Source organism: Sus scrofa, chromosome 16 (assembly GCF_000003025.6).
Source record: "Sus scrofa isolate TJ Tabasco breed Duroc chromosome 16, Sscrofa11.1, whole genome shotgun sequence".
NCBI lineage: Eukaryota > Metazoa > Chordata > Mammalia > Artiodactyla > Suidae > Sus > Sus scrofa.
The window spans coordinates 34,361,860-34,386,249 of record NC_010458.4 but is presented as its reverse complement, the minus strand read 5'-3'; the positions used below and the strand labels follow the sequence as shown (position 1 = coordinate 34,386,249).

The following is a 24,390-nucleotide window of genomic DNA, read 5'->3' as shown; positions in this document are numbered from 1 at the left end:
TGGGAACCCTTCTCCTAATATGTTGATATACTAGGCTCAGCAGAAATTTTCTCCTCCTCAACTCAGGAACAGAGAAGTGACGATCCCCAAGCTGTCTGAGGAAAAGCTGGCTGTGTTGGTGAAGAGGAGGAAGAGGAAATCATTATCTGTTTCAACTTCCAAAATGTCTAGAGCCCTCAGTCTGGCTGTTAGGGGGGGTGAGGTACCTCTGCAAAAGAGTGGCTTTGGGAGGAATTGTCTTCACCTGCATTTACTCCTTCACTCAGCCAAGACTGATAAGGGTGATTTGGTTCCAGAATCATCAGACTAGGAGTATATAAGCATACTATTCCAGGTCCCGTTGCCACAGCTAATCTAGTGTACATTTTAATGTACAATGTCCGTGTTTTTCTACTCCAATTTGGACCTCATTGATGAAAAAAAGGGCATGTTGTACATCTCACCATGTGTAGAAATGTCCTCAAAACTCAGCTGAGAGCTTCCATACTCCTTTTACAGACTGAATAGGAGTGGGAGACAGACTGGCTAGTGGCTAGGCTACTCAGGAAGCAGAGGAAGTAGACCACAAAACCAGCAACAGGCTGCCAGAGGCCAGAGGTGCAGCCGAAAAGACTCCTTAAAACGACGTTATTTATGTAAAGTGACCCATGCTTGGTGTGGCTGAATTAATGTTGTCACTTTACATAAATAATCTTATCTCCCCAGGAACTCCATTGAAATCAGTGTTATTTATTTATTTTTTTCAAAAGAACTGGGGTTCAGGGATTTAGTGGAGCCTGGGTTCCAGACCCTAAAGCCAGAGCTCCTTCCTCACCATCAGCAACACCACACCAACTGTAGCTGGCTCACTTCACTTCAACTGGGTGTCCCCATCTATAGATGGGTCACAGAGTCTCTAAGTCTATTCTAACTATATATTTGGAGTACTCTCCATCACTCCTAGTGGTAAGTTGTATAGATGTTTTGAGGGGTAGCTGAGGCTTGGGGGGCAGAAATCGTGGTTTTAGGGGATTTGGGGCTATCCACTGTGGCGTTTTCAGAAACTGAAGAAGAGTTTGTAGATGTCACTTTTTCGTAACTGACCCCCTTTTAAAAGGCTGTGCTCAGGTGCTACTGCCCTAGGCATCAGACCAAGTGGAAGTCAAGACCCAGGAGTGCTCCCCAGCCTTGGGGGAAGGGGTTTCCCGTAACCTGGGGCTGTTCTGGAGAGTCCCTGCTAGAATTTTAAACCTCCACCAAATCCTACGTGGTGGAGCAAATTCCGGAGTGTGGCTTTGGCGACTGACACTCCAAGTTGTTTCGTGCTTTGTGGCTGGGGTGGGAAGAAAATGAAATAAGAATCGTTGACTTTTCCCTTCCCGCTGCCGGTAGGCGGGAAGGCTGTACCCAGCATTAGGGACCGGTAGGGCTGGTCCGTCCCTCCTCTTTTGCTCTGGCGCGGCTGGGAGCGGCGGCGCCAACGCTAGCCAAAAGGGCGCTCTCGGGCCCGGGCCCCGCGCTTGCCTCTCCCGGGGGAAGCTGCGTTGCCAGGTGGAGTTTAACGCCTCCGCCTGAGCGCAGATTGTCCGGGCCGAAGGCGCCACCTCAGGCGCTCAGGCGCGAGCCGCCCCTCCCGCGCGGCGGTCCTCCCCCGGCACCCGGCCCTCCCTCCGCATCTCCACCGTCGTCCCTTGGCCCCACCCGCGCCACGCGCCTCCTCTACTTGTGGCCGGCTTCAGAGCGTGCAGGCGCGGGGTCGCCATCCCTGACCACGCCGCTGCAGCCAAGCAGTCGGCGCGAAGCTCCGGGGCGGAAGAGTGAGGGGAGGCAGGATGCAGGCGGCGTGCGGGGGCGCCGCGGCGGGTCGCCGGGTTTTCGATAGCCTTTGCCCCAACAGGATGCTGGATCCGCAAGGCCGGCCCTTTGGCAAGCCTGGGAAGCTGGACAGGAAGGTGGGGCTGCGGGCTGGGACCGGGCGGGGTCCGCATGCTCCCAGCCCCGAGGGCTGACCCACGCTCACCGTTTCTGTGCCCGGCTAGTTCGCTCCTCCACGGAAGTTCTTTCCCGATCGCAGCATCAGCAGCCGGGTGTCCGTGTACGAGGATCCGCCAGACCCCGAGCCCGCTGCGCTGCCAGGTGAGCCCTGTAGCTCCTGCGCTAACCCTTCAGGTTTCCCGCGCCTAGTGAGTGGGACGCGCGCGGCTCGGAAGTTTCTCTCCCCGAGGCTTCAGCGTCCTGGCTGAGATGCCAGAGACGAGCTGTTGCGGAGAAGCTTAGGGTCAGCCTGGCGCTTGTCTCCGGTTCTCCCCGCGCAGCCCTCACCACCATAGACCTGCAAGACCTGCGAGACCTCGCTGACTGCTCCTCGTTACTCGGATCCCATGCGCCGCCTAGTGGTGATTCGGCCGCCTCACAGGTACCTCTCGTTCCTTGCGGAGCCTCGCGACTTCTCAGAGCCCAAATTCTGGTAGTCATTTTTCGAGTATCCTTCAAGAAATCAAATTGGGTAGGGAGCGCGGGCATATCTGGCTAGCAGGGGGAAATGTCCTGCAGGAATCCGAGTCTTGAGAATCAGAACTTTCCTCCTAGTATGTTAACGGTGGCCGCCTTCCTGGAGTTGGTTTTGACCAGTCCTGGGCAGGGAGGCTCACCTGGAGGGCTCCCCTGCCAGACCGGTCTCCTGTTCACCTCACCATCTATTCATTGGAGCTGCGACAGAATAAGTGGAAGTTGCACAATGAGGGACCAGGTGGGTAGGTGGGAGCAAAGTTGCGCTCTGGGCACCTGATACACATCCTGTCTGTTCTTCCAATATGCCCTTCCTGGCCACTGGTTAACCATTTTCATTCCCTGGTTGTCTAAGGAGTGTGGACATTGGAGATAACTTCTCGACCAAGACTGGAAAAAATGAAGAGAGTTTACATTTGGAGGAAGTGGGAAGAGGGACAAAGGACTGTGGAAGAAATTGACGGAAAGTGTTCCTCTCTGCAGAGATGGCCCTTCAATAGCTGAGCACCTTATAAATCATTTTCACTCCCTTCAAATGCTGCCATCACTTACCCCCAAGCCTATCTTCTTACTTCCATCCCACTTCTACCACTCACCAGGGCTGACACTTCCCAGGCAGATGATGGGCCTCCCAGCACAGGTGTTTGGGGGGGGCCAGAGCCTGGCAAATTGCTGGGATGTAAAGAGACCAGAAGGACAGGAGGTCCTGGCTAGATGCAACCTACAGGAAGGGTACCAGTTCCAGCTTCCTGGCATCAGGTGCTGGGGACATGAGTTTTCGTGGGAACAGGCTGAGCATAGAACACTCTAGAGACTATGACCACCTCCCAGAATTGGGGTTGGTGGTGGACCAAGGCTTCCCAGGGCCTCCTCTAAGTACCTCTCAGAATTGGGATAAAGCCCAGGGGGACTCAAGATAGGTGGCCACTGAGAGCAGAAATTGTGACGGCAGGAGATGAGAGTAGGCATTGCCCTGCAGAGGCCATTCTATTGTTCTTTTCAGGTCTGGATACTCTAGAAAAGACAATAACTCAGGAGTTCCCGGCGTAGCTCAGCGGAAATGAATCTGACTAGTATCCATGAGGATGCAGGTTCAATACCTGGCCTCGCTCATTGGGTTAAGGATCCAGCATTGCCATGAGCTGTGGTGTAGTCACAGACGTGGCTCGGATCTGGCATTGCTGTGGCTGTGGCATAGGCCAGCAACTGCAGCTCCGATTCAACCCCTGGGAACTTCCATATGCCCAGGGTGCAGCCCTAAAAAAAAAAAATCCAAAAAAAAAAAAAAAGAAGAAGAAGAAAGAAAATACAATATTTGAACATCTTTCAACTGACCCAGAGAGTTACATTATTCCAACATATTTATTTTGTAAGCAACCAAACCCAAGCAGGCTCTTGATGAATTTTTACTTATGTATACAGAACTTAAATTTGACGTCATATTCAGTGTTAGCGTTTTTTGTTTTGTTTTGTTTTGTTTCTTTTTGGCTGCTGTTTGAGTTGGGGAAATGCCAGGGTTTTGTTTTGTTTTGTTTTTCTAACTGGAAAATTAGAATTCAAAGTTTCAAGGACAGAGTTTATGCCAGATAGCCCAAGAGGGGCCAGGACTTGTCCTGGGGAAGGCAGAGTTGGTGCAGAAGGAAATAGATTATTAGGGTAAGATTCTTGGGATGGGGAGGAAGGACCCCTGGCTAGTGCACACTCTGATTACATTTCCCAACCTCCTTCCTATTGGAGAAAGTGGACAGAGAGAGGAAGTGCTCTAGAAGTGTTTGCAGTCCAGAATGGACCCAAACTATGCCAGGCCTGGGCTAGCACAGGAAGAAGCATTTGCTGGGTCCCCTTCAGTCTCCTCATGGTAAGGGTTTTTCTCAAACCTCTACAGAGAAGGAGACCTTTTAGCCCTCAGAAAAATCAGTCTCATTTCTGACTCCTTCAACCAGGGCGGAACTTGTGCTTCAGGATTTGTCTGGGGCCCTCAGTTCTTCCTTTCTAAGCTCCCTTCTCCTTGGAGCCTCAGCCCTCACCTGCTGCTAGAGGTCTCCCTAGTTGAAACTGATACTTGTATTCTTCAAAGTTAAAATCGGATAATTCTCAGAAGTATCTGAATGGTAAAGAAGGCTTTGTGGGAGAAGAGTATGATTAAACCAAAGGAATATAAAAAAAATTGGTAATAAGGAATCAACAGGACAGATATTTCTCCCTACCCCCCTTCCACGGCATATGGAGTTCCCAGCCAGGTATCCTAGCCTGAGCTGTGATATAAGCTGCAGCTGTTCCAACGCCAGATCCTTAACCCACGATGCCAGGCATCAAACCTGTGTCCAAGTACTCCCAAGACTCCGCTGATTCCATTGCAGCACAGCGGGAGCTCCAGGATAGGTAATTTCTGATGGGCATATTGGCCTCACACCATGCCCCTTGAGAGACTTCTTTCCCCTTTCCAGTGCTTCATTGGAAGCCAGGCTTTTCTAAAAAAGAGATAAAAGCTAGAAGCAATGAGGTATAAAGGAAAGAGGATTGAGATAGTCACCAGGTTTCTGGGACAGAAGCTCCAATTTCACTATTTCAGAGCTGGGTGCTTTGGGGAACACGATTTCCTTGAGCTTCAGCTTCTCCATCTGGGGGAGGAGTCACTTCCTGGGCCCTGCCTGCTTCCCACATTGGTGTGGGAATTAACAGAGAGACTCAGTGTATGAGTTTTGTCAACTCTGTACACTAAGGGAATTAAGACGTTTTCTGGCTGCCAGCCTGTTATGTCTCCTTCCATCTCACGCACGCAGGCACATTGCAGGAACCCAGCAGAGTGTCTAGTTCAAGATGTTGGAGGTACATCACACCGCACGGGAAAAGTCAACTCCAAATTTTTGAGTAACAGGAGCAATAGGGGCCACACCTGCTGCGTGCTGAACAGAGGCACTTTCCATAGTATCCTGCCCCCTCAAATCTTAGCCTTTCTTTATGCGGAGGGGTGGTTTAGCCGTGGCTGAGCCTTGGTGGGATATGTGGCCTAGAGTTACTGATTTGGATGACCCTGCACGCTGGCAGATCCTGGGAGGAAGGACGGGGTGTTCGTACACTGCGCTCCTAGCTCTTAAAGCTTTGGCTGCTTGGTCTGCGGGGAGATAAGTCGGAGCCGCTGTTCCGCTGGAGCACTAGGAACGCGCCTGGTTGGCTGGTGGCGGGCCAATGAGGCCGCACGAGGCTGTGCCTTCTGCGGGAGGCCGGACCCGGGCGGCTGTGCTGTGAGCAGAAGGACCTACTCCAGACGCATCCGTGTGCAGTTTCAGCGCCCGGCAGGACCCTCACAGTCAGATCCCCACTTGGTGCTTACCTCTTCCCACCATGGCGGTGCAAGCCTGCTGGATTCCGTGTATCCGGCGGGGCTTTGATTTTCAGGTATCAGTTTCCGCTGCCAAGAATGCATGCAGACACCCCGCCGAGCCTGGGAGGTTAACTGTCCATCTAGGAAGTGTGCCACACCTGCCAAACTCGATCATAACTAGTTTACACCTCTGGTTTATTTCAGAACCACTCCTTGCAAACGGCAGCGGACTTCGATCTGCAGGATTTCAGAGACACAGTGGATGATCTCATTGCAGGCAAGTGTAGTCTCTTTGCAGTTAAAGAAAAGCAGGGGTGTCCTCCGCCCCTTAAATTTGACTAGTTCAGATTTCGTGGTAGTTATGTGGTAAACCCAGTACCTGTCAACTGCTCCCCAGCAATTCATCAAAGGGCCAGGCTCTTTTATACTTAGGACCCCCTCCCCCTTCCTAATCGAGAAGATGAATCGCTGGATCTACAGCTCTTTCTCAGCTCGCCACTGTGAATTCTGGGAGAGAGAGCCCGACGCTGTGATGTGGTTGAGAAGAGGCTGAATGACAGCATTGTGTATGCCGAGTGTGTGTGATTTAAGGCAAGTTTGCCCTGGCCACCGTGGAGATTCAGTTTAGATCATCCAACAGGCATTTATTGAATGCCTACTCTGTACTCTGTATCTGGAAGGGCCGGGGGATCGTGATTGCAGAGGGATTGGTGCTTTGTTAATAAACATCTCCACGTAAACCCTCCACTCAGCCTGGCATTTGTCCCTGTACTTAGCCAGGTACAAGACTGAGGCTGCAAACCCGGCTCCCTCTTTTTCCTCTCTCCTCTTAATCAGACTCATCGTCTTTGATGTCACCTCCCCTGGCCGGCGGAAACTTTCCCTTCTCTCCTTCTGACGTACTGCCCTTTGGGTCCTGTCTCTCCCCGCCGCTGGACTCACCCGCCCTGCAGTCACCGCCGCTGCGCCCTCCCGAGGTTCCCCCTCCAGAGCAGTACTGGAAGGAGTTGGCCAATCAGAACCAGAGGGCGCTGGGGGACGCACTTGTCGAGAATAATCAAGTAGGGACACTGCGCTGGCGTCCAGGAATCCTGGGGGCGGGGACAGGGTATGAAGCTCCAGGAGGAAGTTGGGGCTGCAGGATCGGGAATGTGCCCCTTTGGACGTTAGAACCAGTGGACCAGGGAGTGGTTCCTTTAGCTGCTATTGCTTCACTGGCTTTACCTCAATTTACAGCTTCACTGAGTAGGAATAATCCTACCCACTAGGTTTTTGATAGGGCCACCAATATTTGTTGAAGACTTTCTATATGCCTGGTATTGTGCTTACTATTTACTTTCTCCTCATTTAATACAGCCATTAAGCTAGGTACTCTTACCAGCCCCATTTTACAGATAAAGGACACTGAGGTATAGGAAAGGTGAATGAACTAAAGAGGCAGAACCTGGAGCCTGTTGCCCAAGTCAGTACTCCTCACCACTACACTGAGGATTAACTGAAAACATTTTGTCTAAGTGCTTTGTTAAAAAAAATTACATAAAATCATTATTCTCACCAGTGTAAATGCTCTTGGGAGCCCAGTTTCTAATTAGACGTTAGGATCTGGGTTCAATTCATGCAGAGTATACAGACAAGACCGAGCACGGTAGCCTATGGCTGAATGCTTGGCTCTCCTGCAGCTGCACGTGACGTTGACCCAGAAACAGGAGGAAATCGCCTCACTGAAGGAGCGGAACGTGCAACTGAAGGAACTCGCCAGTAGGACCCGGCACCTGGCCTCAGTGTTGGATGTAAGTGGGGCTCGGGCGTGTAGCACACTGCAGGAAGTCGGAAGTGTCCCTGTGCACCCCCCACCCTGCTCCCAGTGTTGGGACCTGGCGGGGGTCGGGGAAAGGAGAGGAGAGCTCGGTGAGTCACTTGAAAGGGTCGCCTAAGCCGCTGAGTTGCTCCTACGAAGTGCGCCAGATTGCCTTTGAGTACCCAGCAAGAGGCGAGTCCGGCTGGCCCCAGGGCGGCGCTCCTCTCCGTCTCTTGTAGAAGCTGATGATCACCCGGTCCCAGGATTGCGGTGCGGCAGCCGAGCCGTTTCTGCTCAAAGCGACTGCAAAAAGGAGCCTGGAGGAGTTGTTCAGCGCTGCGGGGCAGGACTGCGCGGAAGTGGACGCCATCCTACGGGAGATTTCCGAACGCTGCGACGAAGCGCTGCAGAGCCGCGATCCCAAGCGGCTCCGACTTCAGCCAGAGCCCCCAAGCATGGACGGCAGGCCCGGGAACCTGCATGGCGCCTTCCGGGGGCTGCGCACAGATTGCAGCCGGAGCTCGTTGAACCTGAGCCACAGTGAGCTGGAGGAGGGCGGCTCTTTTAGCACCCCCATCCGCAGCCACAGCACCATCCGCACGCTCGCTTTCCCCCAGGGCAATGCGTTCACCATCCGGACAGCCAACGGGGGTTACAAATTCCGCTGGGTCCCCAGTTGAACTGGGATGTGGTCCTTCAAAACACTGCCCTGTATTCGGACTGAAGCGCCTGGAGGTTAAGTGAGAGTAGTTGGAACTGTTTTCTGAACCTGACTTTTCAGAACTCCCCCTGAAAGACCAATGCTACCCTGAAACTTACTTTTTTTTTTTTTTTCAGGAACACTTTGATACTGATGCATTGTAAAGTTCTGGTACAAAACACTGAATAGTCCTTCCCCTTTTCACAGTGAAATTGTGTGTGTGTGTGTGTGTGTGTGTGTGTGTCACAGTCATTTTTTAATGTATTTATTTTTAGTAACTTTGAATTATGCACTTTTTAGAGCTAGAAGAGACCTAAAAACCACTTAGCTGTTTTATAATTACATAATGCCCTACTTTCATAAGAAGTTAAGTAATTTTCTATATTAAGAAGTGTCATTGAGGAGTTCCCTTGTGATGCAGTGGATTAAGGATCGGCCTTGTCACTCTAGTGGCTGGGGTCACTGCTGCTCTGGCACAGGTTCCATCCCTGTCCGGGAAACTTTCACATGCTGCAAGTGTGGCCAAGAAAAAAAAAGTGTCGTTGGAACCTTCCAAGAAGTCTCCCTAGTCATTTAATTGAAAAATGGGCAGTAGACCTCTAAGGAAGACATACAGATGGCCAATAGGCACATGGAAAAAAAAAAAGCTCAACATCACTGATTATTAGAGAACTGCAAGTCAAAACTACAGTGAGGTAGAATGGCTATCAAAACTGCAAAACTGGTTATAATGGCTGTCGTTAATAAGGCTACAGGAGTTCCTATCGTGGTGCAGTGGTTAATGAATCCAACTAGGAACCATGAGATTGCTGGTTCGATCCCTGGCCTTGCTCAGTGGGTTAAGGATCCAGCGTTGCCATGAGCTGTGGTGTAGGTCACAGATGCGGCTCTGATCTCGCTTTGCTGTGGCTCTGGCGTAGGCCAGTGGCTACAGCTATGATTAGATCCTAGCCTGGGAACCTCCAGGAAGCAGCCCTAGAAAAGGCAAAAAGACAAAAAAAAAAAAAAAAAAGGCTACAAGTAACAAATGCTGGAGACAGTATGGAGAAAAGGGAACCCTACTCGCTGTTAGTGGGAATGTAAATTGGTACAACCACTTTACACAGAAAACAGTATGAGGATTCCTCACTAAACTAAATATAGAACTACCATATGCTCTAGCAATTCTACTCCTGGGCATATATGGGACAAAACTTTCTCTGAAAATGATACATGAACCTCTATGTTTATTGCAGCATTATTCACAGTAGCTAAGACATGGAAACAATCTAAATGTCCATTGGCAGATGAGTGGATTAAAAAGATGTTGTACACAGTGGAATACTACTCAGCCATTAAAAAAGAACAAAATAATGCCATTTGCAGCAACATGGTTGCAATTAGAGATGCTCATACTAGTCAAGTAAGTCAGAAAGAGAAAGACAAATACCATATGATATAACTTATGGTGGATATAAAATATGGCACAGATGAAGCTATTTACAGAATAGAAACAGACTCACAGACATGGAGAACAGACTTGTAGTTGCCAAGGGGGAGAGGGAGGGAGTGGGATGGATGGGGAGTTCTGGGTTAGTAAATGTAAACTATTACATTTAGAATGAATGAGCAATGGGGTCCTGCTATAGAGCATAGGGAACTACATTCAATCACTTGTGATAGAACATGATAGAAAATAACAGGAGAAAAAGAATGTGTGTGTGTGTGTGTGTGTGTGTGTGTGTGTGAATGACTGGGTCACTTTTCTGAATAGGAGAAATTGAGAGAACATTATAAACTAATTATTAAAAATTACAAAAAAAAAAAGATTGTTGGCCCAGAAGCCAGGTCTCTGGGTGAACATTTCAATACACCACTCACTTCCCCTGATCCTACAAGGACACTAAATTTTGTTACTATTGAAAAATTTTATTCTAGATGCCAGAATAAAAAAATTAGGAAAAGTTAGGTTTAAGATTTCCTAAACACTTTTCTTAGGGCAGGTAATAAACAGAGGAAAATGCAGATTTTTAAGAGTCGATGGGTTATCAAGAAAAGAGGTGCTAGAGGAGCTCCCATTGCGGTGCAGTGGTTAACGAATCCGACTAGGAACCATGAGGTTGTGGGTTCGGTTCCTGCCCTTGCTCAGTGGGTTAACGATCCGGCGTTGCCGTGAGCTGTGGTGTAGGTTGCAGACGCGGCTGGGATCCCGCGTTGCTGTGGCTGTGGCGTAGGCCAGGGGCTACAGCTCCGATTGGACCCCTAGCCTGGGAACCTCCATATGCTGTGGGAGCGGCCCAAGAAATAGCAAAAAGGCAAAAAAAAAAAAAAAGACAAAAAAAAAAAAAAAAGAAAATAGGTACTAAACATTTTTGTTTGTAAAGATCATTTATATAATTTTGTAAGATTTGTGGTAAATGTTTATATTATATACAGTTTTATTTGTCTAAACAGAATAACCACAGAAAAAGTGAACTTAGAAATACACTTAAATGGCATATCTCACTTGAAAAACAGTGTTTATATTGTAGGGTAGTCATTGTTTTTGGCAGAAACCAAGTGTGAAAATTTTGGTAAAAGTAAATCTATTTGGATTCTACAGATAAAACTAGGGTGCATATTCATATTTCATATTTCTTGGCTTCACCTTCTAAGAAAAACTTAGGTGTTATATATGTGGTGCTTTCTCTTTGCATTTTCTTTATTCTCTTTTGCGTGGGCTTTCTTGTTCTACTCTGCTGTGAGTTTTTTTGTTTTATTATTGTCTTTTTTTTTTTTTTTTTTTTTTTTGCCTTTTCTAGGGCCGCTCTCAGGGCATATGGAGGTTCCCAGGCTAGGGGTCTAATCAGAGCTATAGCCACCCGCCTACACCACAGCCACAGCAACGCGAGATCTGAGCTTCATCTGCAACCTATACCACAGCTCATGGCAACGCTGGATCCTTAACCCACTGAGCAAGGCCAGGGATCAAACCCGCAACCTCATAGTTCCTAGTCGGATTTGTTAACCACTGAGCCACGACCGGAACTCCAGCTGTGAATTTTTGTGAGTAGAGTATGTCATGTAACAATTTATTCCAACATCCACAGTTCTCAACGTGAGAGGTACTTCTTGTGTTTGGGGGCTCAGCTTGGGCAAGTTTCCAAGCCTGTTACACCGCATTGCTGGTTCTGCCATCCGAATGCCATCTGATAGGGAGATCAGGTAACAGGTGAGCTAGGCAGGGCGGCAGAACCTGCTTCTCCAGTTTGTCCCATGTACTGTTTCCCATATTTAAATGGCCATTTAGAAAATAAAAAAAAAAAAAAAGATAAAATGGAGCACATTTCCTCATACTTTGTCTAACAAATGGACTCTTAAAAATACACTAGATGTTTCAAAATTCTTTTTATCAGTTATAAAGTTATTGCAGTTCAGAATAAAAAAAAAAAATAACCAAAAAAACAGAAAACAAATGGAGCTCCCCTTGTGGCCCAGCAAGTTAAGAATCCAACATAGAGTCTGTGAGAATGTGGGTTTGATTCCTGGCCTCCCTCAGTGGGGTAAGGATCCACCACCACAAATACGTCTCAGATCCAGCATTGCCATGGCTGTGGCATAGGCTGGCAGCTGCCGTTCCAATTCGACCCCTAGCTGGGGAACCTGCACATGCCACAAGTGCAGCCGTAAAAAGAAAAACAAACAAACAAAAAAAACCCTTAACTTGTTTCAAGAAAAAATCTGTTTGCTAAAAGTTCTTTTCTTCTCCACTCAGCTAGTATTTTCATAATGCTTCAGCTCAGATGACAGAAAAGTTTTTCAAAATTACCTATATGTATTTTTCTATTTATTTTAGATTAAAAAATTACAATTCTTACTCCCTTTCAGATTATAGACCTATAATTGTCATGTCAGCCATTAGCAACTCTAACTGCCTATTTCTGGGGGAAGGAATGAGGGAACTCAAGTCCTAAAGTCAGAGTTGAGACACATAGTTACCCTTACTTGCAAGGGAGGCTGGGAATCTGGTTTCTTACTCTTCTAGCCATTATAGTGTAGGAGGTAGGCAGGAAAGAAAGGAGTTGGGAGAAGCTCTTATATTATCCAACTAACAGTATCTGCCACAGAGGTTTAGTTGGTGTCAGTAATGTAGGGAAACCTGAAGAGGAAAAAAAGGAGGAATGTGTCCCTCAGAGCCTGATACCAGAGCCTGGTCTCCCCAGCAGGAGAAAGGTGGGCTTCCATCCTCAGAGAGGGCCCAGGGTAGATCCCAGCCTCTTTCTGGGAACTGGAAGCCTGAAAATGAGAGAAGCACTCAGAGTGGTCCTGCAGCTGGATCCTGAGGCCTGGGTGCTTGATGAGAGTCTTTGAGTGTGGGAGCCACTAGGAATAAGATGAAGGAAATGATTCATACGCTGGCCGTATTCTCTGTAATACATTTTTCATCTTCATCTTTTAACTAAAAAAAAATGGAAATAAAAATTTTACTCAAGGAAATCATACTTATTGTAAAGTAATTCAGATCAACAGGAAAGTACAATGAAGTAACAAGTGGTAATTCTACCATCTAAAGGTACTCTTCTGAGAGTTCCCGCTATAGCACAGCTCTTTAAATATCCCGGCATTATCTCTGCCAGAGCGAGGGTTTGATTTCTGGCATTGAAACTATTGCATAGGTCATAGCTGTGGCTTGGATTGGATCCCTGGCCCAGGAACTTCCATAAGCCACAGGTGCAGCAAAATAAATATACTAATCTGAATATTTTGGTATGTTTGTTTCAGAATTTTTTTTATGTATGTACACATATGAAAGCATAAGTGTGTGTTCAAAACTTGGATCCTCAGAGTTCCTGCCATGGTGCAGCGGAAATGAATCCTAGTAGGAACCATGAGGTTGTAGGTTTGATCCCTGGCCCTGCTCAGTGGGTTAAGCATCCAGCGTTGCCATGAGCTGTGGTGTAGGTTACAGATGCAGCTCGGATGTGATGTTACTGTGGCTGTGGTGTAGGTCACCAGCTGTAGCTCCATTTGGACCCCTAGAATGGAAACCTCCCCATGCTGCTGGTTCAGCCCCAAAAAGCAAAAACAAACAACCAAACAAACAAAAACTTGGATCCTCTATACATACTATTATTGAATAGCAACACTGACCATTGTATAGCAATGATCAGGCAGTCTAGAGTCAAATGGTGATGCATGGTTCCTATCCTGGCCCTGCAGGGATGGGTCAGCCGGGTGACTTGGTCTGCGAGTGGCCATCATTCATCTATTTTGAAACTGGGACAATAGAAGTTGTGAGGATTGATCAAGGTAGTGCAGTCTCAAATGCTTGACACGGTGCCTGTTACCTGATAAACACTTTATGTTATCTGTATTAGCTTTCTATTGCTGCTATAGCAAATTACCATAAACTTAGAGTCTAAAACAACACAAATTTATTATCTCACAATTCTATAGATCAGAAGTCTAGATGGGCTCCACTGGGTTCTCTGCTCTGCAATATCTTGGAAAACAGTGTTGGCTGGGTTCTTATTTAGAAGCTCTGGGAGGACTCCATTTCCAGACTCAGCTTAGTTGTTGGTAGAATACATTTTCTTGTGATTGAAGAACCAGGGTCCCCAGTTCCTTGCTTGCTGCCAACCAAGGACTTGTTTTTGCTCCTAGAGATATCAGCCCTTACATCTCAAAGCCAGCCATGTGTGTCAATCATTCTCACACTGGAATCTCTTTGACTTTCTCTTCTGCTGTATCTCTCTCTTGCTTCCAACTAGGGAAAAGTGCCCAAGAAGTAAAAACATAGGCATGAGCTGGATGTCAAGAGTGTGGGCATGGATTATCTGGAGAGCAAAAATAGTGTCCTTGCTACAGCTGAATTCTAGAGCCCATTGTCAAATGGAGGAAATCTAGAGAGCAGCTTTATTAATGAGTGCTGAAAATATTCACAAGAGTTTCTTAACACTCATGTCCAAGCAATTGTGGGGAGGAAATCCAGAAACAGGAAAGTAAGTCCAGTTCTTGCTTCCCAGTGGAATTTCCTGCCTCAAAGTACCTCAGACTGACTTACAGAGGAAAAGTTGTCAGAGGGATCTTGGTACTGATGCTGCATAAAAATTTCAAAATGCACTGATATAAGAGAGCATTTCATGCACATCTAAATGTCCTGCAACTCTTGACCAAGCCTGAAAATGCATTCTTATGTGACCACCAGTTTATTAAAAATGTTACTTAAAGATTCTGCATTTCCCCCCAACTCAAATACCTGACAGACCTTTCTCTGTTATAGAGTTTTTCTTGCCATCCCAAGTACCCAAGAGACAGTTCTCTGAAAAATTCCATTCTCATATTAAGGAATGTTATCTTCACCCAGTACCCCTCTCTGTCCGGAGTGAAATCGGATTCACTCATTTGTTGAGGTCCTGTATATTATTTTCATCTAGCTGTTTACATTTTCTTGCCACTTACATTCAGAATTAATCTGAGATCATCTGTAATGAAAACTTAAATGAAATAGGACAGTTAAAACTGAGTAACATTAAATGTAAGGAAATAGGCACAGATAAGGGTAGTAATTTGCTTTGATTCAATCATTCTTGCACCTAAAGATCTGTAGCCTTTCTTTAGGCAAACACCTGTTCAAACTTGCATAACTAACAACTGTTTTCATTATTTACTTTTAACTGCCTAACAAAATACAAGGTAAATATGACATGACAATTATCTACCTGTTCTCATATTGCACTGATGTAAAGGAAAAGAAATACCACAGATTTACTTAGGATTCACATGGACAGCCAAGTGTTAGCAATTGCATTTAGGTATAGGATATGGAAAATTCAATTATTTCTAAGTCATGCCATGGTTCAAAGCAAATACAAATACCATGTTTTGTAAGGAATAATTATGGCTTTGAGCACTTGCATAACCTCATGCCTAATTCTCAAGGCATGTGGAAGTTCCCAGGCCAGGGACTGAATCTGTGCCACAGTTATGACCTAAGCCACAGCTGCAGCCACACCTGATCCTTAGCCCACTGGCTAGGCTGGAGATTGGACCCCCACTGCAGCAGAGACAAAACTGGATTCTTAACCTGCTGCACCACAGCAGGAACTCATTTCTTTAAAGTGGAAATTCCTAATGTAGAAGATACCTCCTGGGGTCGCTTCTAAACTCATCATGGTTGCCCCTTTTCTGAAGGGAGCTGAGCACTCGGGGTTGGGTCTCTCTGGTTTAGGTTGTCACCACCCTCTTGCCCTCATCATCCACATCACCACCAATAGCTAACTGAGTCAGGAGATTTATTTTTAACAGAATTATTGATATATAGTTTACTACAGATTTCACACATTTAAAATGTAAAACAATGTTTTTTAGTACGTTCACAGGGTTTTAAAACCATCCTCACAACCTAATTTAAAAGTTTTTCTCCTCTCTATAAGAAATCCTGTACCCATTAGCTGGTACTTCTCATTTTCCTCCCCAATCCTCCAGCTCTAAGTAACCACTAATTTCTGTCTCTACAGTTTTTGTATTTTGGACATTTCATATAAACAAGATCATATAACGTGCTTTTTTTTCTTCTGGTGATTCTTTCACTTACCATGTTTTAAAAATCCATCCATGCTATATGACACATCAGTACCTACTTTTTATCGCCAAGTACCATTCCATTGTGTGGACATTTGAGTTGTTTCCACTTTTTTTTTTTTTTTGCTGTTATGGAAATGTTGCCATGGATATTCACGTACGAGTTTTTGTGTAGGCATGTATGTTATTTTCATTTCTCTTGGAAATGAAATACCTAGAAATGGAATTGCTGGGTCCTACGATGGCTCTTTAATATTTTGAGGAACAAATTATTTTCCAAAGTCTTTTTTTCAAAGCTGCACCGTTTTACATGCCTAACAGCAGGGTATGAGTATTCCAGTTTCTCCACATCCTTATACTTGTTATTTTATTATAGCCACGCCAGTGGATGTGAAATAATATCTCATTGTGGTTTTGCTTTCCATTTCCCTAATGATGAAGGATGTTGAACATTTTTTCAAGCACTTATTGGTTACTTGTATATATTTTCACTTCTTTTCAATCCTTTGCCCATTTTAAAATTATTTCTCTTTTTATTGTTGAGTTTTAAGAGTTGTTTATTTATTCTGGATACAAATGCCTTATTAAATAAATAACTTTCTAACATTTTCTCTCCTTCTGTGGTTTGTCTTTCTTGATGCTTCTCGTGCAGCAAAAGTGTTCTGGTTTTGATGCAGACCAACTTGTTTTTGTTTTGTCACTTGTGCTTTTGGAGTTATAAGAAACCATTGCTTAATGCAAAAATCAAAGGTTTACTCCTACGTTTCTTCTGAGTTTTATAGTTTTATCTGTTAATACAGGCCTGTGATATGTTTTGAATTAATTTTTATATATGACGGGGGTTCAAACTTCATTCTCTTTTGCTTTGGATATCTAGGTATGTCAGCACTATTTGTTGAAAACACTTATTTTTCTCCCATTGAACTCAGAAATATTTCTTTTTCTTTTCTTTTCTTTCTTTTTTCTTTTTCTTTTCTTTTTTTTTTTTTTTTTTTTTTTTTTTGTCTTTTCAGGGCTGCACCTTCAGCATAAGGAGATTCCCAGGCTACGGGTCTAATTGGAGCTGTAGCCACCGGCTTACACCACAGCCACAGCAATGCAGGATCCAAGCCGCATCTGTGACCTACACCATAGCTCACGGCAATGCTGGATCCTTAACCCACTGAGCGAGGCCAGGGTTCGAACCCACAACCTCGTGGTTCCTAGTCGGATTCATTTCCGATGTGCCACGACGGGCACTCCCAGAAATATTTCTTTTTTTTTTTTTTTTTTTTTTTGTCTTTTTTCTATTTCTTGGGCCGCTCCTGCGGCATATGGAATTTCCCAGGCTAGGGGTCTAATCAGAGCTGTAGCTGCCAGCCTATGCCAGAGCCACAGCAACGCGGGATCCGAGCCGCGTCTGCGACCTACACCACAGCTCACGGCAACGCCGGATCCTTAACCCACTGAGCAAGGCCAGGGATCGAACCCGCAACCTCATCGTTCCTAGTCGGATTCGTTAACCACTGTGCCACGACGGGAACTCCAGAAATATTTCTAATTAGGTGTCCATTCCCCAAACTGAGGCAGGGCTATGCCCCATATCAGCAGGAAGTAGCCAGAGGGGTACCCTGGGAAAGATAAAGCAGAAGTGGGGATTTAAAACTAAGTCCCCTAAAACCGGAGTTCCCATCATGGCACAGTGGAAATGAATCCAACTAGGAACGATGAGGTTGCTAGTTTCATCCCTGGCTTCACTCAGTGGGTTAAGGATTTGGCGTTGCCAAGACCTGTAGTGTAGGTCACAGACACAGCTAGGATCTGGCATTGCTGTGGCTCTGGCGTAGGCTGGTAGTTGTAGCTCCGATTTGACCCCTAGCCTGGGAACCTCCATGTGCCATGGGTGCGGCCCTGAAAAAAGCAAAATAATAATAATAAAATAAAAAATAAAATAAAACTAAGTGCCCTGGAGTTCCCATCGTGGCGCAGTGGTTGACGAATCCGACTAGGAACCATGAGGTTGCGGGTTCGGTCCCTGCCCTTGCTCAGTGGGTTGACGATCCGACGTTGCCAGTGAGCTGTGGTGTAGGTTGCAGACACGGCTCAGATCCCCCGTTGCTGTGGCTGTGGCGTAGGATGATGGCTACAGCTCCGATTGGATCCCTAGCCTGGGAACAATCATATGCCTCGGGAGCGGCCCAAAGAAATAGCAAAAAAACTCACAAAAAACAAACAAACATAAAACTAAGTGCCCCTAAAACTGAGTTCCTTTTCTGAGTTTATGATTAACATCTCTATCCCAAATAATTCCCTTTCTTCCCAACACATGTTCTCCTCAAGATTGAGGAGTATCAAGGAAAGAGGGAAATGTAACCGAGCTATGCCCTGTGGGGCTCCTAGGCACACAAGCATTTCTGTGACCTTCATTTCTTGTTTTTGGGAAAGAAGCCTCAGCCTCCATGACCTTCCCTGAGTTCCAAAGGACATTTGCTAATCAGGGAAGGGGGGGATGCAGAGAGCAGGGAGAGGCAGTGCAGTCTGGGGGCAGGGTCCTGCTTCCTCCTCAAGGAATATACATAATATCTTTGAGCCTTTCTGTAGAACTAAAACCCCTAATGAATGGAAGAACTGCTTGGTGAAACATTCTTCATTCTGGGAAGAAGGACCACCACCAGAACCAGTCCTAGGGCCACTAAACACCAGCTTTGAAAGACAATTCAAGCTTGTCTGTACCCTGATCTTTATCTACGGCCCTATTTTCCACTCCCCAAACTATAAAACCCCTAACCCCTTCCAGAGGGGGCACAGTCTTTAAGGTATTAGCCTGCTGTGGCCCCCTTTGCCTGGCAAAGCAATAAACCTATCTTTTTCTCCTGTACCCCCCAAGTAAATGAATAAAAGTTAAAAAAAAATTCTTGGAATTCCTCTTGTGGTTCAGTGGGTTAAGAACCCAACATAGGAGTTCCCGTCGTGGCGCAGTGGTTAACGAATCCGACTAGGAACCATGAGGTTGCGGGTTCGGTCCCTGCCCTTGCTCAGTGGGTTAACGATCCGGCGTTGCCGTGAGCTGTGGTGTAGGTTGCAGACGCGGCTCGGATCCCACGTTGCTGTGGCTCTGGCGTAGGCCGGTGGCTACAGCTCCGATTCAACCCCTAGCCTGGGAACCTCCATATGCCGCAGGAGCGGCCCAAGAAATGGCAAAAAGACAAAAAAAAAAAAAAAAAAAAAAAAAAAAAAAAAAAAAAAGAACCCAACATAGTGTCCATGAGGGTGCAGGTTGGATACCAGTCCTTGCTCAGTGGGTTAAGGATCCAGTGTTGTCATAGCCTGTGACATCGGTGGCAGATCCAGCTGGGATCCAGTATTGCTATGGCTGTGGCGTAGGCTGGCAGCTGTAGCTCTGATTTGACCCCTAGCCCAGGAACTTCCATATGCCACCAGCACAACTGCAAAAAGAAAAAGGGAAAATTTTTTTTTTGCCTTATTAAGAATAACTGACAAATAAAATTGAAAGACATTTGAAGTGTAATCATCACTGTGATTTTCATATATATAGCTATACACTGTGAAAGGATTCTCCATTAAATTAAATCATCTATCACTTTACAAATTTATTTATTTTTGGTGAGAAGCTTTTTCATCTTTAATTGACTAAAGGAGGAAAGGAATTTAAGTATGAATGTAGATACTGCATTCAATCCTGTTTATATAATTTTTTATATTAAAAACATTTTTTCTTATGTCATTAACGCATGTTTATTGTAGAAAAGAAAAATAAATCCAGCCATTTACTATTTCATTGATTTAACTAATATATATTGAATACCTACTGTGTGCTAGGCATTAGGTTTATATTGGTGAATAAAAAGGTGTGGATTCCTTCTTGCCTTCCCATGGAGCTTAGAAGCAAGAGAATGAAACAGACAATAAATAGTAGACACAAAAATATGTAATTTAAAATTGGCATAGGGACCCTGATGTAGAGTCCAGAGAGAGAATAGCAGCAGAGAATTCACTTACATTAAGAGAATTCAAGGAATACATTTCTGAGGAAGAAAGTTTACATATTAAATTTGATATTGTATCAAAGCTACATATATACATGATTTTAAAAAATCAAATAAAAGAGAAGAACTTATATGAAAAATAATGACCTGCTCTCCTCATCTTCCCACCCCACCCTACTCACCAGACTCAGCCATCGCCTTGGCTATTTCCCTTGCTAGTGACTGCCATAATCTAAAGCATCTGCTTTCAATACTCCGTTTCACTAGAATCACCTGGGGTGGCTGAAAAACCTACCAAATATGTGGGCCTCACCTGCAAAGAATCTATTTTAACTAGTTGTGATGGTGTCAACATTTCTGCTTTGATTAGTGAACATGCTTCATAAGACATTGATTTTTTGGAATCTACTGATATTTCTTGAACAACCTGGCTTATGGTTTAAACTGGTGAATGTACCATATGCACTGAAAAGAATGTGTATTCTGAAGTTACTGGGTGTAGCCTTCTTCAAATGTCTGTTAATTAAAATGGTTGATATTGCCGTGATAATTACTTCATTATCTCTCTGTGATAGTTTCTTACACTCTTGCTTTTGATATTACTGACAGTGTTGAGGCCTACTGCTCAGGTGTACTTTAGCATGCCCCTCTGCTAGAATTTACCAAACTGTTTTTCTAGTAAGTCTGGGGCGGGGGCGTGGTGGGGAGTGGTTTACGTGTTTTTTGGAAGAAGATCATACAAAGTGCCATTTTCATCATATACCAAGAGTACATCCTCTCAACATGATCTAAGACTATTGATGTTGACTTTGATCACCTGGCTGATGGAGTGTTTGCCAGGTTTTGCCGCTATAAATTTACTCTGAATTCCCCCCTCACCATGTGTATCCCATGCTTAAGAAATAGGGAATTATGCTTCCCCTCATTTGGAGTTGGACATCTACATAAATTATTTGGAGTTTTTCTACATGACAAATTTGTCTCTTTTCCTCAATAACATTTCTATCTTAATGTTAATATATCTACATATACGGCATCTATCTGCCTATCTACCTGCCCAATCATCTGTCAGCTCTTTCCTTTTTGTTAAACAAAATTAATAAAAATTATCTTGCTCTAAATAAATGGTATTATTTCTAAAACTAAATTGACATGTCTTTATCTGAGCAGAATAACGTTCATTATATTTGCTTTCACTTTGATAATATTTGGCTTTTACCTAAAACTTTACCATAAGATTCTCTATACCTTTTTATTATTTATTTTTGTAACAGTTTAGTCTACATGCTGACACTGTTAACCTTATTTTACAGAGGAAGGAACAAAATAGTTAAATGCCATTACTACATACTCATAGCAAATCAGTGAGTGAGCTGCCTCTACAGTGGACTCCTAGATTTGCCCTCATCTCACTGGGCCTTGATATGTTTATTTATCTCTTTGTAAAGTTTAAGACTTAAGGAAGAGAATCTTTTTCGTTCATTTCCTTCTTTTGGTCCTCTAGTTTAACTTTCCCCTATCTTTAAATAGTGAATTTTAAACACACTTTAGACTGAAGGGGAGAAATTAATGCTAGGTTTTTCTGCAATGTGTATGAAACCACCAATTAGCAAAAGCTAAAAAAAAAAAAAAAAAAAGGAAAGAAATCAGAATATTACTTTGAAAGCAAGATGAACATCAGTATTGCACAAAAAATAAAACTGCAAATCCAGCAACAACTGAAGCACTTACAGGTGTCGCTACTTAGAGAAATGTTAGCTTTAGTTTCCTTTGTTTCTGGATTGAAAGCAAGACATGTTTGTATTTAAATTTAGAAAGTTTTGCTGGTGCTTATCCTTAAAAATAAACACTCCACAGTAAGTGGCTTAGCTATGATACATGTATACCAGAAACGGAGTGTGTTCTATGCGGAGAGAATGGAGAGAAGAGGATAAGGGGCGCTGGGGGTGGAGGGAGAACTTGGTAAGAAGAGCAAGGTTGAGGAAATGAAGCTATGTGTTAAGCTTGCTTTTATGGAAATTTTTTAATGAATTCAAAGTTGTTAAATGAAAAATGAAAAGTTACAGAAAAAGTAAACAATAAAAATAAAAATTTGAGAAAGTCAAGAATCTGAAAACCACGTCTCTAAGAGGAGAATGGTCAAAAAAAAAAAAAGAGTTCCCGTCATGGCGCAGTGGTTAACGAATCCGACTAGGAACCATGAGGTTGCGGGTTCGATCCCTGGCCTTGCTCAGTGGGTTAAGGATCCAGCGTTGCCGTGAGCTCTGGTGTAGGTTGCAGACGCGGCTCGGATCCCGAGTTGCTGTGGCTGTGGCGTAGGCCGGTGGCTACAGCTCCGATTGCCGCGGGAGCGGCCCAAGAAATGGCAAAAAGACAAAAAAAAAAAAAAAAAAAGAGGAGAATGGCACTCATTCGTATCTGAGTTTAGTACAGAAAGTGATTTACTCAAAAAGTATTTTATCTTCTGAACTAAGTACTTAAGCACCCTACATGTGCTACATGATGGCACAAAAGTGTTCAATAGATTTATACTGGAGGGAAAATTTTTATTGCTAGATGGGAAACCCATCAACTAAATGGAGCCACTGGATTAAATCAGAATGACAAAACTAAAAGTGTCAAGATGTATTACATTTATTGGTAACACACTTTTATCAGGCCAGTTTATGGAATTTAAATCAGGAAATAATATTGACAGGAAATTTTCAGTTAATCAGGCCAAGAGTGGCTTATTAAGAGGTCTTAGAGTCTCTTACGGTTTCTTTAATTTTGGGGCGGTAGAGTTACAGTGAGAAGATTTGGGCTGGACATAAGATCTTGCCTAGGACGGTACCTATGAATGTTTGTTGGCTATATTCAGGCAGAATGCTTCTCCTTAAAAATACTTGAAGTGATTCTTTTACCTTCAGAAGCTACAGAAAAGACTGAAGAGAATTCACAGTCTATGAAGTAAATCAAACATCATTTACAAACACACCTATAGCAGATGAAAAAGGGCCTATAATGGCTGCAGAGTCTGTTTGCAGTTAATAGTTAGTCATATCTCCACAGGCTGATGACAGAGCTCTGGGACAGATGGCTTCATTAAACCTGTCCTTGATCCATCCTCTCGTTTTCATTTTCATTTATTTATTGGCCAGGCCCAAGGCATGAGGAAGTTCTTGTGCCAGGGATCAGTCCTGTGCCACAACAGCGACAATGCCAGATCCTTAACTGCTAGGCCACCAGGGAACTCCTAGCCTCTTCTTCTTTTTTTTTTTGTTTTTTTGTCTTTTCTAGGGCCGCACCCGCAGCATATGGAGGTTCCCAGGGTAGGGGTCTAATCAGAGCTTGTAGCCGCTGGCCTAAGCCAGAGCCACAGCAACGAGGGATCTGAGCTGCATCTGCGACCTACACCACAGATCACTGCAACACCAGATCCTTAACCCACTGAGCAAGGCCAGGGATGGAACCCACAACCTCATGGTTCGTAGTCAGATTTGTTAACCCCTGAGCCACGACACGAACTCCCTAGCCTCTTCTTTTTTAAAGTCTCCCTCTTTTGCACCATTCCTTAGCCCATTTCTATATTCCCTGTCCACATTGGTCCATGTGAAACTGATTAGTTCTCTGTATCTGAATTGATATATGCTAATTGCAGAATTTGCAGTCTATTTACAGTTGACCTAAACTTCAGTTTTTCAAATATAAACTTTTTGCCGCAATCAGAGAGACTCCATTAAATAAACTCTGTGGTCTTGGCTGTTTCTGTTCTCATTTCTTACTATGCAAATTGACGTGATGTATGAAATTTAAGTAGGCGATGCTCCTTTAAATACATTCTACCTGGAAAAGCCTATTAATACCTGTGCATACCTTCTATGAAATGATTCCCAGTATATTATCACTTGCTGCATGAGAAGAGGTTTTATAAATTGCCTTGACTTATTATTATTATTATTATTATTTTGTCTTTTCGCCTTTTCTAGGGTCCCTCCTGCAGCACATGGAGGTTCCCAGGGGTCTAATTGGAGCTGCAGCTGCTGGCCTATACCACAGCCACAGCAACACCAGATCCAAGCCGCGTCTGTGACCTACACCACAGCTCACGGCAGCGCCGGATCCTTAACCCACTGAGCAAGGCCAGGGATCAAACCTGCAACCTCATGGTTCCTAGTTGGATTCATTAACCACTGAGCCACGATGAGAACTCCTAAATTGCCTTGACTTTAATAGAGAAAGAAAAAAATCTTCCAGGCTCAAACATTCCCTGAAATATTCCTTTTTATTATTTAGATCATGTACTTGGGTAAATTCCTTTGGGTTTGTTTCCTCATCTGAAAAGATAAAAAGAGGCTGATCCCTCATAGGTTTAAATCTTCTATGGTCATAAATTCAGAGAAAATCCTTATAAATTTAGAGGAGGGTAGGGTTATTGGAAAGCAGAAAACTTTTCCTTTTCTTTCAAATCAAACTAATGCTCATTAAGTAAATAGGTATTTGAAAATACTTGGTTATTTTGCTTTTATAAGACTGTTTACTGCCAATATAAAGGCTGAACATTTTATTTCTT

General features: G+C 44.5%; 1 protein-coding gene across 1 annotated transcript; it reads left to right on the top strand.

Annotated features, from left to right (window-relative positions):
• On the top strand, nt 155-9,120 carry MCIDAS (multiciliate differentiation and DNA synthesis associated cell cycle protein). Its single transcript, XM_021077052.1, has 7 exons — nt 155-1,931; nt 2,019-2,115; nt 2,295-2,395; nt 6,017-6,089; nt 6,650-6,873; nt 7,492-7,602; nt 7,850-9,120. Exons 1-7 carry the CDS (start codon nt 1,812-1,814, stop codon nt 8,288-8,290), a joined length of 1,167 nt encoding a protein of 388 aa, XP_020932711.1. The 5' UTR covers nt 155-1,811; the 3' UTR covers nt 8,291-9,120.